Here is a 14,512-nt window from a genome sequence, read left to right as displayed (position 1 = left end):
CACAGGAACAGCAGTTACCAAAGGCTGGGAATCTCTGTGGCCACATGCTCTTGAGAACCAACATGTAATTTTGAGCCAGTCTGATCGTGCTTTTCTCGTGCTTTCTAAGAAGCCACACAGTGAGTTGGAGAAATGTACAGACTGTTACCCCCTGGGATTGATTTTGACGGCTCTTCTCCTCTGGTGCTGAAGTGCTAATGAAAAACACTAATTGAACTTGGCCAGTGGCTGGGATGTTTCCCCTCCTTGGAGTGGAGAAGACAGCATCTCCTACACTGTGGTTTGTCCTCGTCCCCTTCTTGGCAGGAAGAAGGAAAGGGGGCAGTATGAGGACGTGAGAGGACTCGGCGGGGGGGGGTGGGCGGTGGTGGTGATCCCACCCTTTGGGTGGGCATGGTGGACATTTACGTCCCCTGAGGTCCATGAAGGCAAAGCCAGGTCTCTTCGTCACCCCATCATCCTGAATGGAGCACAATGCCTGGGCCGAGGGAGGCGTTGTAAATATCCAGTGAATGGAGAAGTGCAGGAGTGAATGAATTCCTGTATGGCCCATGAGCTTGTAGAGGCCAGTGCCAAGAAACCACCTCTACAAAGGGGGCCCCTCCTCGTTCTGGCTTTTGTAGAAGTCCGATATCCTCAAGTGCAGCTTTGAGATTTGCCCACTGACCCCACACCCCACCCCCAACCCCAGGAAGGACCTTTGCTTACTTCCTGAACTTACCTGTCTGCCTATTTCCCCACAGGCGTCCTCTCTCTCCCTGCGTACTTCAGTCCTTACAATGGTGGGTCCCTGGGCCACGATGAGCGAGCCGATGCATACGCCCAGCTGGAGCTCCGGACCCTGGAGCAGTCCCTCCTGGCCACCTGCGTGGGAAGCATCTCCGAGCTGAGTAAGTGGGGCGTCCCAGTCTAGCTGGCTCTGAGGGAGAGGTCGGGGAAGAGCTCACCTTTTGGATTCTGGCCTCCTCCTCTTCTTCCTCCTCCTTCAAACTTCCTGCCTTTTCTCTGCAAGCTGGACCCTTCCAGGCCAGAGAGTGCAAACTCATGGCCCACAACCATGTATGGTTTGATTGGCCTGTGGGCTTGATCATAGACAAATCTGGACTTCTGGTTTCTCTTGAAACATCAGATGACCATTCCTGCATGGCAGCGATCAGGGGGAGCCTGCTTTTCCTACGCTGTCATCTACCTTGGTGTTTTACAGCCTGGCCCCAAATGCTCTGCATCTATAACTGTTATTCTTCCCTAAAAGAAAGCACCCCCCCCCCCCCCCACCGAAGTCTCAGTATAGAAAATGGAAGATAGAAGCAGAGCTCCTCTGGCTGAAGGGAGGTTGTGTTGGCGTGTGGCCTCAGCCCTGCAGTGACCCTGGGCTGCTTCTCCTAGGATCTCAGGGCTCTGCAGGACACGGGGGAATGCCTTGGTCTAGGTCATTACCGTTTGGCAGCTGCTTGAAAAGAGTGTGTTGGGTGAGAAATCTCATTCATCTCCTGATCTCTCTCTCTCTCTGTGTCTCTCTCTGTCTCTCTCTGTCTCTCTCTCTCTCTTTCGTCCCAATTATTTAAGAAATCAAACTGCCCACTCCTCCTTAGTTCTCCCTTCCTGTGCCATGGGACCTCCCAGTGGTGGGCGGTCCCACATCCAGGGACAGAAGTGCATGGTGTGGAAACAGATGGAGTTTCACTCTGCTCTCCCCCTTCCCATTTCTGATTTCCTTGAGCTTTCTGAATGGTGAATGACAACATTTTTGCTTCTTCAGGACACAGCTTCCTCCCTTCCTCCCTCCATCCTTCCTCTCCCTTCCCAGAGCGGGAAAGAAAGTGCCTGGTTCAAGGTCACAGAGTAGATTCATAACAGGGCTGGGAGAGAAAGCAGGACTTCCAGCTGTCTGTCTCCTGGGGGCACCGCAGCAGTCAGGGCCGGTACATAGCTGCCCCGGGACCCTGGAGGAAGTGGGCTCAGGTATGTCTGCCTTAAGTGGCCACCCTTCGAATTGCTTCGGGCTGTGGGCTTCCTAGATGTGGCTAGCGGCACAGCCACCAGCATCTCAGCTGAGATCAGGTTTGGAGTCTGATCCTTTCCTTTTACCATGGCAGCTTCTGTGGGCGTTACCGTCCACAGCCGGGCAAAGGGAAGCCCATTCAGAAACTTTCCTCAAGGGAGGGGCTTGCCATCACCTGCCCTTAACATTCAGCCCCTATTGGTTCTTCCTTTTATAAACAGCCCAAGTTTCAGTTTGCCCTTTTGCCACCTCCACTCCTGTCAACTCAGCCCAAACTAGAGCCATGTCAGATACCACCCATCTGCTCAGTATCCCTCCATCCCCCTACCCCATTGCTTCCCAGCTCACTCAGTGAAATCCAAAATCCTCACCATAGCCCAAGATCTAATATATGATCTGGCTTCATTGCCTACTACTCTACTCCTGTTAACTGTGCTCCAGCCACCCTGGCCTCCTGGCCAGGATTCTCCCAGCCCAGGGCCTTTGCACTAGCTGTCCCCTCTGCCTGTGACCATTTCCCCCCAGAAACCCAAATATGTTTGTCCTTCATTTTCTCCAAGTCTCTGCCCAAATCATACCTTACTAGACAGGCCTTCCCTGAGCACCCCCTTCTCATCCCTCCATCTTCCCTCTTAGAACTTCAGTTCTTTCAAAGCACTTGTAACTATTTACTTGTAAATAGTTCATCATCTCTTTCCTCTGCCTAGAATGTCGGCTTCATGAGAATAGACTTTCTCTGTTTTGGTCCCCACTGTACTGTGTCCCCGTGATTAGAATAGTGCCTCATCGTGTGTGTGTGTGCGTGTGTGTGTGTGTGTGTGTGCATGCTTGTGTGCACATGTGCGTGTGTGCAGAGGAATGAGTTCTGAATTGTCCAGTGTTTGCCTCCTAAAACTCACCTAGGATCTGTCCACATCCTGGCCCAGCCACTCCTCAGGGCAGAGGGAAGAAGCATCCCCATAGCATCTTTCCCCAGACGACTGAACAGGCTGTGTCATGTGCCATACTGCCGCCCCACCTCCCTCACCCTGAAACCAGGGATTTTGTGAACCCACTCTGCAGGAGGGAGGAGACAAAGGTGGAGGCAGATAATGCAGATTTTATGAAACTGAAGAACTTAATGAGGCTAGTGATACTTGGCACTGAACTCCTTGGACCTAAGAGTTTACCCCGGGTTTAACATGCATTAACTCCCTGCACTTGAGCCAGGACCAGCCTGCCAGGTGGGTTTAGAAGTTTCTTTCTTATGTCAGGTCCAGCTGCATAGAGAACTCAGGCGCTTGTCTCTCTGTCCCTCTCTCCCCATCAACATGTATATGGGAGGGAACACGAGATACCTTCTTTTTAAAGGTAGCCAGACGGCGTAGGCCTCATTTTGAAGACAGAGCTGCATTCCAGACTCTTACTGCTGTTTTCATTTGATGGCTCATAATGAGGGTTGGACAGACCAGAAACCTGTAGCACCTCTAACCAAGGCTCTCATGATTAGCAAGCAGTGAGGGCCTGCTTTTCCGTGCCTTGTGGGCGTTTCTGGGCTTCAGACTGAGGTTTCATTGAGCTTAGGATCAGCTGATTCTCCAGCGCAAAAGCATTTCTGAAGCAGCTCTGAGTGCCCACCTGCACTAAATCAAGAGTGTCATCCAGTCTGGGCCATGACTTCTCGAATCAGCCGTGGTGACAGGCCAGGGAATCTGTGTCCCCACTCTAATTGCCGACCGAAGCTGCTATAAAATACAATGAAAATGAGTGTCTAAAAAATGAAATCAAAGACATGTAAAATGCAAGCCAATTTGTAAAAAATTATTAGACATATAATCACTCTGTCAAATTACTGTGAGATTTATTTTAAAAAATTTTTTATGTTTGTTTATTTTTGACAGAGAGAGAGAGAGCAGGGGAGGGTCAGACAGAAAGGGACACACAGAATCCAAAGCAGGCTCCAGGCTCTGAGCTGTCAGCACAGAGTCCAATGCAGGGCTCGAACTCACTAACTGCGAGAGCATGACCTGAGCTAACATCAGACACTTAACAGACTGAGCCACCCAGGCGCCCCAACTCTGAGAATCTTTTAAAGCTCACTCTCAATTTCTGGAATTAACTTGTTGTGATCCAGTAAAAAAAAAAAAAAAGTAACACACAGTTTGCAGACCTGTCCCAGTATGCAGACCACCCTGTGGAGCAGTGACCAAGAGCATGCGTTTGGGATGCGGGGTCCCCAGGTTAAGTCCCGGCTGGTTCACTTACCACCATTTAATGTCCGCGAGCCTGTTTCCTCATTTGTAAACTGGAAATACCTCCCTTATGGGGTGGTTGTGCAGATTAAATGAGATTTAATCTATGTTTTCCCCACTCTCAAGCCTAAAAAATATCAGGGAGCAGGGAGGAAAACCACCCTGGGGAGAGTAACCCAAAGCGAGCCGTTTGCTTTGGCTGTGAATGAGGGCTGCAGAGCCGTGTGAGTTTTTAGATGCCTGATCTGAGTTGTCTGCAGGCATCTGCTTCTTGGTCTGTGAGAGACCAAAGGCACGCAGCTGGGCCTGTGACCGAGAGTCTGGGGACCTCCGTCCCCAGCTGCCACACTGCTGCCTTTGTCCCCCGAACCTCTGGAAGGCCTCTCTCAGTACCTGGCTTCCCTTTAGGGAACACTTAAGAGTTGCTTCCACTTCTTACTTTCTTACTCGATTTTCTTGCCTGCATCCTGGCTGGGAATGTGCTGCCGAAAGGGTTCTACACCGGTAACAATAAAATAATCATAAACATGATGAATGATAATGGCTTCTACCTCGTCGAGCCTTTGAAGCATTTCCACAAGGTCTCGCTCGCTCTCTTTCTCTCTCTCTGATGCAATCAGGGATTCTTTGGCTTCTCCCCCCTGGTCCTGTGACCCTGCCAAAAGTTATGGCATTTCGACCTGGAGAAATGGAAGCCAGGTTGCAACTTCTTGAAGCCAAGTTAGCTGTGCAACTCGCTGCTGGGAGGCAGGATTGTCGGTGCCAGTTTCTGCCGCCCAGGAGTCCGAGAGCAGGGCTGGGAGCTGGCATCGCAGGGCTCAGACTCCTCCTCTCCTGGGAAATGTGGGGTAAGGCTTAATGGCGTGGAAAAAAGTCCTGGAAGCAAGGCCATGGGAGGTGGCCTGGAGAAGAAAGGAACAAGAGTAGTAATAATGGCATTACAGTTCATCTTTACCAAGGACTCTGTGCCAAGCATGACGTTAAGTGCTTCACATTTATTATTTATTTGAATCCTCTGAATGTTTAGGTGAGATACGATTATTCCATTTTACAGATGAGGAGATGGAGGGTCTGGTGAGAAACTTACGTAAGGCACAGGGTTGCAAGTACCAGAGCCCTGAGTGGAAGCCCGGAGTGCCTGACTCTGGGATCTGCGCTCTCACCTGTTAACCTGCTGATTCTCTCACCTCACCAGACATTAGATTCACCGAGGGAGCTTTTACAAGATAGGATGCGTAGGTCCCCCCCCAGACCGATGAAAGCAGAGTGTTGAGGATGGGAGCCGGGCGTCCACAAGTCCCCGCTCTCGGCCGCTCCGGGGGGCACCAGCGAGGAGCAGAGTCACGTGCAGAGAGAGGAAGGAGGGAGGAGGTGGGGGTGGGGGCACAGGGCTGTCTTTCCTAGTGGAGATCTCCAGTTCCAGGGGTGTCATTTTCCCTTGCCGAGGCTGTCCCAGGAGAACTTGGCCGCTAATGGACCTAAGTGCAGCCCCCCACCCCACCCCCACACACACCCAGAAGCTGCATTTTGAAATGAAATGGAATGAATGCGCAAGGCTAGTTTTTTTATTCTGTAAATGTTTGCTGAGCACCTCTTATGTGGTAGACCCTGTGCAGGGTGCTAGGATGCAGTGGGGCAGAGAACCAGACTCGAAGAAGCTATAGAATGAAGACCAATTGAATAAATGAACTGGTCCTGCCAAACATGGAATGACACTTCTCTTCGCCAGGTTAAAACCTGCTTGTTTTTCTCGCCTTAGGGCCGGCCTCGTCCAGAGGCACTGCCACAGGTGGGGGGGGAAGCTGGCCCACAGGGGAGTCGTGTCCCACCACCCCCCCTTGAGTTCTCAGGCCAGAGGAGAATGGAAGGGTGACACTTTTCCCGGAACAGAGGGGCCGGCAGGTGCCTGGGGCTGTTTGGCCCATCCTTTCTCAGCATTGTGGCCTCACACAATGATGGGACATTTCCTGTCCCAGGCCAGCGGGGATATTGAAAAGACTTGACTTGGGCAGAAACACAGCGCAGGATATGGGGACCCAAGGACCCCACAGACTCCAGTGGGTCAGGTCTGGGTCACAGTTCAGCTCATGGTCTTTGGAGTCAGAGACCTGCATTCAAGTGTAGATTCTACCATCTACTAGCCACAGGACCTTGGCTGGTTAAGTTCTGTACATGGTGGCCTCCCGGTGACCAGGGGACTGGAGGGGGTCAGTAAGTGTTTGTTTACCAGGTAAGCCTCCATTTCTTCACCTGTATAAGGGAGATAATACTTGGCCCCAGCATCATAAGGGTCGAACGAAAGCTCTTTAGTAGGAAACCGAACACTCGGCATGTAGTGAGCACTCAATGGTGGTGATGATGGCAGTGTTACCTGACATGTTGGGGATGGAGGCGCCTTCCCTGCTGAAGGACCTGGGCGTTGCACAGGACGACAACCCGGGGACGTCACCTCCCTGCTGGTGTCACACCCTGGTGCTGGGTGTCTGAGGCTGGGACTCCCTGGCTCAAAGAGAGCCATGGGGTGTTAGAGGGAGTGGGGATGTCGAAAAAGAAACCGCATTAGCATAAGACGGTCCTGCCAGGGCTTTTTAGTTCAGCTGTTAAGGCAAAACCCGCAGCGAAAGGAAAACTTACTTGCTCTTGTGCGTGTCTGGGTGACAGTTTCCACCTCCCCCGCCTCTTGGCTCCGGGGTAAACAGTAATTAGGCGCCCAGGCAAGGGGAGCGGTTTCTCATTAGCTGCAAGCAGCCTTGGAGGAATGTGGGCAGCGAACTCAGACGTTTTCTTCTCTGTCTCTCCCTTCTGCCCTCCCCGCCAGGTGACCTGGTCTCCCGTGCCATGCATCACATGCAGGGGCGCCACCCGCTGTGTCCTGGCTCCAGCCCCGCCCGCCAGGCCCGTCAGCCACCCCAGCCCGTCACCTGGTCCCCCGACGCCCTCCACACGCTCTACTACTTCCTGCGGTGTCCACAGATGGAGTCCATGGAGAACCCCAACCTGGACCCCCCGAGGATGGCTCTGAACAATGAGCGGTAGGGGTCTCTCTTGGGCTGCACACCAGGTTGGGGGGGGGGGCGCACTACCCGGTGTGCTGGCTGACTGACTGGTGCCAGCCTGCGTGCCTCTGAGGAAGCGGCTGATGATTCACACGAATCAAGGCCTGGCCCTGGCGTGCGATGGGGCTTTTCACCCAGGGTTGAGACACCCAGGGCTCTTTGAGGCTCATGATGGGTTTTGGCTTCCGTCTCTGATTTTCCAGCTCTGTCGCTCAGTTCCTGGGCTCTCTGAAATTCCTTTGCCTCTTTCATGAAAACGGGTATCACACCTGCCTGAGAACGGAGTGAGCCAGGGCTCCGAGAAAAAGCATGCAGGACAGTGTGTGGGTGGTACCTGGCCCTCTGTCACCTGTTTTCATCATGATGAGTGCCACCATTCGGCACTGCACAAGGGGACCCAATGAAGGGCACAGGCAGGGGACAAGCACAGGGTCATGTCTGCCTGCAGACAGAGTGCCTTTTCTAATTGGTCTTGACTGCTTTTAAATTTTTTTCTCACTAGAGAGGATCCCTTTTTATAATTTGCCCAGAACATCATAAATGCTGGCATGCGCCTCACCTGGAGGCCAACACGGCCTCCCTGCTGGCCCTGTCCATGGGCTCGAGAGTTGTGTGCCTGAAGGTCCCGGGAGTGAGAAAGACTGGCTTTGGTTTAGGAAGACCCACCAGCACGCATTCCACCGCCCAGCAGACCCTGGGGCGCGAGAGAGCCCAAGGGGCTCTATACCGCAGGGTGGAGGAAGGTGACCCGCGGCCTTGACGACAGAAGGCTGCTGCTCTCCCCGGCCCCCACCCCAGCTGGCTGTTGCCTTTGAGTGGCACCAGGTCTTGTCAACTTTGTGGTTCTCACACCTACTCCGCAGCCAGGCCCACCCCTCCAGTGCCCCCACAGTCACGGAAAACAAAGGTGCAACGCACCCTACTTCATTCAAAACAGCCACCGTGAAACACGGGAAATCCTGCAGACGCGTGGCAAACCCGGCGAGCTGGGAATGCAGGGGCCCAGGAGTCAGGTGGTTTGCGTTCATGGACCCTGAGAACTTTGTGCAAGGTTTCAGACCCCTTGGGCCTCTGCTGTAAACAGAGGGGTGGTGATGACGCCGTTGTAAGGACTGAATGGTGATAGTCGACACTATCTTACTGAGGATTTACTGAGGATTTACTGTGTGCTAGGCCCTGTGCTGAGCACTTTACATGCGAACACTCACTGGTGTACACACGGGAAGTGGGTGTGCGTCACAGCCCCATTTTACAGATGAGTAAGTGGAGGCAGAGAGAGATTTGATAACTTGCCAGGGCCACATAAGCTCCGCTCACAACACTGCACAGACAGTACTGTCTTTCATTACAAGAGACCTACGGCAGTAATGACCCCGTACACACACAAAGTAGATTCCCAGTAAATGCTACCACTGCTGCTGTTAGACTGGTGTCATTGCTGGATCATTGTTATCTTCAAGGTGGACAGAGAATGCAGGGCCGAGGTAGGGCGCTCTGCTGACACCCAGCAAGAAGGCAGCAGGTGGAGGCCCCAGGCTTCCTGACGAAGCACCCAGCTGGAAGGTGGAACCATAGGCCCTAAGCCCCAGCTGTTTCTGCTTTGTGGAGAAATTGTTGTGGTTTCCAGAGTTGGCCGGGAAGGAGAAAGGGCAAGGAAAAAACTGTTGCAGCGGGGGAAGCTTGCTTATTGTTTGGTGAGGTCCTGAGGGCGCTGGACTGGGCCTGGTCACCCAAGCAAAGGTGGCTGGGAGAAGATGAGCCTTCTTTGGGCCCACTGGCCTGGCCTGGGCTGTTTGGCCCTCTGGCTGTGACCGTGGCTGTTGGCTGTGGGGCAGGCCAGGGAGGTGCCCCTCTGCAGGCGTTGAGCCCAGAACCCCTTGGATGTCTTTGTGGCTGCCCTCTGGCTTTTCCCCTGGGACGGTTCCCAGCCCCCAGTGCTCTAAAACGACACCAGAGTTTCTCTGTGACCTGGGTCGTTGTCTGTGTGTAATTGTGATAGCAGAGCTTCAGTGGTTACGTGCACACGTGTGTGTTTAAGTAGCTTGTTATTTAAAAACCACACTGTCTGTGGCACAAAGAAATTGGTAGCTAAGGCATTTTTCCATGAATCATTTCAAATGACTATTAGATACATGAGAAATTGGAGCCACAATTAGGAAAAAAGTATCCAAACGTTTGAGATTTGGGCACCAAAAGGAGGACACCCTAAAAATACCCAGGCTGGCGGACAGCCTGACAGCTGTCTGGTGGCCCGGCTCTGGGCTGCTGAAGTGGATCCCACTGCACTTGGACCCACGCCGACGGGGCAGGCCCCGGCTGGCCCTTCCTGGGCCCACTGAGCCCACGCTCGGCTGCAGGCTGGGCCACACGTCTCCTTGAGGCACTGCCGCTCTGATATCCTCACCAGAGCTCTGGGAGACTTCCTCCCCTTGCCCACGAGGAGCTGGAGTTTTTGCAGGGTCCTGGCTTTGTGAGTCTGGGGATGGCTGGGATGCCTGTCTGTGTCTTTCCCCCCGCTGTATCCCCCACATCATTGACTCTTGAAGTTCCTCCCTGTGTCCCATGTCGGGAGTGGGGGCGTCCGCCCAGCCAGAATCAGACAGGGTCTCTGATTGCCAGCGTGATGGGGGGGGTGGGGTAGTCCCAGAGCTCAGTTTGGTGGCACGGGTTTGGCCACATGGCGACACTGATGGTGCCACTCAAGTCTGTGCTCAGATTTCTGCTCTGAGGAAATTACCCTTCTTCCTTCCCACAGGGGGGCTGTGTGACCCCATCCATGCCGATGAAGGGTGGGACGTGTGTTCACCCCTCCTGTGTGAAGGTCATCATGGCTTTCCCTGCTAGGCCACGTGCTGCCTCTGCACTGCTCAGCGGGCTTTCGTGTCTCCCCAGAAGGGGCCCTGTTCCCGGGAGCTCCCTGCTCCTGCTCCGGATTTGGGAGGAGTGGAGGTGGGAGGAGGGAGGTGGGAGGAGGGAGTGGCAGAAACAATAGGAGCTCAGGGTGGGCGAGCGGGGCGCTTTGCAAGGGACGGGCAGGCACTCTCGGGCAGGCTTGCGCGGAACGGGGAGCCGGCGGCACCGGGGAAAGCCCCCAGGCTTTGTGCCCAGGCCTGGGCTCAGGTCCAGCCTCCCACACGGGCCCCTCCACACTTCCGGCTCCTCACCTGTAAAATGGGGAAGATGAAGCGAGGTAGCGCACATAAAGCGGCCAGCTCTTCCTTCTAGAGGGCATTTCTACCCACTTGTGTTTCTTTCCTGCCCCACAGATCAGCAAGGTAGGTGCTAGCTTTATCTCCATTTAAAAAAAAATTTTTTTAAGTTTATTTATTTATTTTGAGAGAGAGAGAGCACAAGTTGGGGACGAACAGAGAGAGAGACAGAATCCCAAGCAGGCTCCACACTGCCAGCACAGAACCCAACACAGGGCTCAAACTCACTAACACATCATGACCCTAGGGGAAATCGAATCGGCCACTTAACTGACTGAGCCACCACGTGCCCCAGGATTCCCTCCATTTTACAGATGAGGACATGAGGCCAGAGGGGCACCCGCTGGTAAGTGGCCGGGCAGGGACTTGAACCAGGTCCCTCTGACCCGAAAGCCCTTGCCCTTCATGGTGCCAAGCTACAGCCATCCCACCGGGCTACTCAGACCTGGTCCTAAAGCTCTCAAGACAATCCCGAGTGGGTCTTGGCCTTGGGGGCCACCTCCACTGGGGCCATTCCAGCCCCACCTGCCTCTCCATTCCCAGGACACTTCCCCCGCCACCTTGGGAGAGCCTCGCAGACAGAGCCTCCCTGCACCCTCCCAGAGTGCCTTTCTTGCCGCCAGCTTTGCATCATAGACACCAGCGAGGCACGGCACGAGGCAGGGTCTCAAACACAGGATTAGTCACAGCTGCTGCCCTGCAGGGCATGCCATCACCCGAGACCGGGCTTGAAAAGTGAAAGAACTTGCTGTCAGAGATCCAGGGTTGCCCATGGAGATGGGGGAGCCTCCTTCCCCCGAGGTCTGAAGGAGAATGGACAGCCATCTGGCTAAGTGTGGTCCCTGCTAGTCATGCCTGGGGGCAGAGGGATGAGCTGGCTGAAATGGCCTCCTGGGTGGAAGGTACCTCCTTGGTCCTCACGCCTCGGGGGACGAAGCGTCTGGGAAGTGGGGAGACAGGTCGCATGGACACACAGGAGCAGCAAGAGATCTGCCAGCTCGCCCGCAAATGTCGGGGAAAAAGCATCATCAAGCAGAGCACACGAGGGAGACAGATACGGTCCGAGGTGCAGAGGGGGCTGAGGTACACAGGAGGAGAACTAATTTTCTGCTTCAGAACCTTGGGGGCTGGAGGGCCCAGGCTCAGCAGGTAGCAATCCCAAGTGCATCTGATCTGGCGGCAGCAGCAGCAGCAGCAGCAGCAAAGCCAGGCCTTTGAGGGATATCTGGGAATACTAGAAATGACGCAAGCCACGTGTGCACAAGGCAGTGTGTTTGCTTAAGCCCCTTCCCTCTCCCCAGCCCCGCACGGTGCCCCTTTGTGGAGGGAGTGTCCTGGTGTTCAGGACACTAAGCCAGGAGGAGCGTGGGAGCCTAGCCAGCCTGATTTGAGATGGAGCCTGGGAACGTCTGGTGTCGTGATTTCCTCGGCTATCAGAGCCCTATCTGAGGAGGGGACTGCTATTCAACACCATGCCTTTCAGATTGGCCTTGCCACTCACTGATTTCAGAGCCTTTGGGCAGTCAGTCCCTCCAAAGCTTGGGTTCTACAGACCACTGACATGGCATTACAGTCACTTGCACGGTGTGAGGTCTAAGTGAGTTAACGTTCCTAACACTTCTGGAACAGTACCTGGGGCACAGTAAATGCCAGATGTTAGCTGCTATGATTATTAGCATGACCATTTGTCCCTGGCAGAGGGAACAGCACACAGAGACCTCGCGGTGGGAGAGAACACGGTACCTAGGAGAGACAGAAAGGGGCGGCGTGGCAGAGCCGGAGAACAGGAGTCGTGGTACAGGATGAATCGCGGACCGGGCTTGTGGCCTGGAGGGCCCTGGCCCTGTCATCCAGCTCAGTGCTTTCTGCGATTGGCTGGTTTTCCTTCCCCACTTGATGCCTGGACCTTGATGCCTTACCCTGCCATTCTTCTCTGTTTGCCTTGGTGCTGAGAGGAGAGGCATTCCTACCGAGATCCACCCCGACGCCCCAGCCTGGAGCAGCCTGGCATGTGGTTCTGCACCACCAGACAGGCTCAGGAGGGACGAGGGACCAGTTTGGTAGTCATCTGAGAACACAGTCTGCATAGCGTTAGTTCTGCTGAGACTACAGGGCCTGCTCGCAGGTCGAAACCCTTGTCCAGGTGAGATCCTGGCAGCAGATAGTGTGTGTCTGGCCCAGCTCTTGGCCGCTCTGTTCCGTGTCATGCTAGTCAAGAAGTTTCCAGCAGGTATGTGCACAGAATTTGGAAGCGATGGAGCCAGCAAAGGTGTCGGCCGTCACGGGTCCCACCCACTCCCCTGGAAGTCGCTCACCTATGGTTTTAGGTGCTGGGGAAGAAGAGGAAGACTCCAGGAACCTCTTGGGTCATCCCGGAGGTGTTCTCTCCGCCATCTTCCAGCAGTATGAAGCGTCAGCTCCTGTTTCTAGGCCTCAGTTTCCTCATTGGTGAAATGGTGAAGGTGAGGTGGCAATAAATGAGATAATACAGTGAAGCGCGTAGCTCAGCCCCTGGTGCACGGCAAGTGTTTATTAAATGGTGGCTGCCCACCCTCCTCCCCGTCATTATAATGGTCATAAACGTGTTTAGATGACATGTTTGATACCCGCAGTAGGCTGTCTCCATTGCCCTAGAATGACATTTCTTAAAGTGTGACTTTCAAGTGCCATCACTGTTAGTAATAAATACTATTACTTACCTAACCACTACGACTACCACTGACGTGTAACTATGACCATTACCACCACTTACAGACACTACTGTGGCTAATCATAGCCAGCATTTATAGGACACATATTCAGAGACAGATAGCATCTTAAGTGCTTTAGTTACTAACTCACATTTCTTCCTGGATTTCTGTTGCTCAGTAGGGAAGGGGTATTAAGAGAATTATGAAGAATGGCTTATATGCCTGAGTCTCCAGCCTAATGAGGGAGGCAGAAACAAGACAGGAGACGACAAATGAGCGAAACCCACCAGACAGCGTAAGAGACAGCTCGGCTGCGTGATGATGCGTGGGGTCGGCCCTCGGGCCGCGCAGCCTGCCTGGGTTCAGTCCCAGCCCTGCCACTTACAAAGTGGGCATGGCATTCAGCCTCTGGGCCTCGGTCCCTTCTTGGCAGGGGTGTTGGTGGGGAGGGAGTTAATGGACCGAAAGCGCTGAGAGCAGCACATGGGACGCTCTGTCATCAGCACCACCACCACCATGTGCAGGGGGATCTCAGGAAGCCTGACGGACTTGGGGGAGGGCGTCAGAACAGCCAAGGCTTTTAACCGGGCCTTCAAGGGCAGCCACAGGAGACCGGGACAGGCTGGGGAGCCTGGGCAGCAAAAGTCACAGAGGGACTTCTGTTGTTTCAAAGTACGTGTTTCATGACAAAACTGAATCTACATTTTAGAAACACAAGAATTCGGGGGAGAGAATTTGGTTTTGTTCTCTCAAGTTCTCACTGACCACATATCTAGGCAAATATGTCTAGGTGGGGCTGGAGCCGCTCTCTGGTGGAGAAGTACAACCTCAGAGGTGCCTGAGGGTCAGGGTCGGGGTCAGCTCCTGCCCCTCTGGCTCTGGGATTGAGCACGTCCAGCCCCTCCCCTCTCTGAGCCTCAGTTTCCCCCTGTGTGAAGTGAGCCACCTCTGCTGGCCCCTCTGCCTCCAGATTCTGCCTCCTCAAGGGGCACTCCCCAAGTTGTGGGGAGACACTCCCCATACGAGTGAGGTACAAAGAGAGGAGAGGCGCCTCTTTGTTCTTCTCCAGATGCAGAAGGGGGGAGGTCTCCCCTCAGCCGAGCGCTTCACATAAATAGGAGGCGCCACGGATAGGCTGTGTGCTCAGTCTGAAGAAGTGGGCTCGTTAATCTTTTGCTCAGCTTGCGAAAGTGTTTTCTTATCAAATAATAGAGATGATGGCAGTGAGGGCTTTCTGCTACTGACTTAGGGTTCCCTTAAATACCATTTCAAGGAGATTTGCAGCGTTAAGCTCTTTTCTCTCTTTTCCTCTCCCCGTTTTTGT

At 53.9% G+C, this 14,512-nt stretch overlaps 1 protein-coding gene across 1 annotated transcript in view; it reads left to right on the top strand.

Moving 5' to 3' along the window:
* ABTB2 (ankyrin repeat and BTB domain containing 2) overlaps positions 1–14,512 on the top strand; it is a 175,287-nt gene that overhangs the window by 127,863 nt on the left and 32,912 nt on the right. The window contains exons 2-3 of the mRNA XM_043580917.1: positions 744–890; positions 7,052–7,265. Of these exons, the coding sequence (XP_043436852.1) occupies positions 744–890; positions 7,052–7,265 (361 nt within the window). The remainder of the gene's footprint in view (positions 1–743; positions 891–7,051; positions 7,266–14,512) is intronic.

The sequence above is a fragment of the Prionailurus bengalensis genome, chromosome D1 (assembly GCF_016509475.1).
Source record: "Prionailurus bengalensis isolate Pbe53 chromosome D1, Fcat_Pben_1.1_paternal_pri, whole genome shotgun sequence".
Taxonomy (NCBI): Eukaryota; Metazoa; Chordata; class Mammalia; order Carnivora; family Felidae; genus Prionailurus; species Prionailurus bengalensis.
The sequence above is the reverse complement of the archived record's forward strand: the minus strand, read 5'-3'. Positions and strand labels throughout refer to the sequence as shown.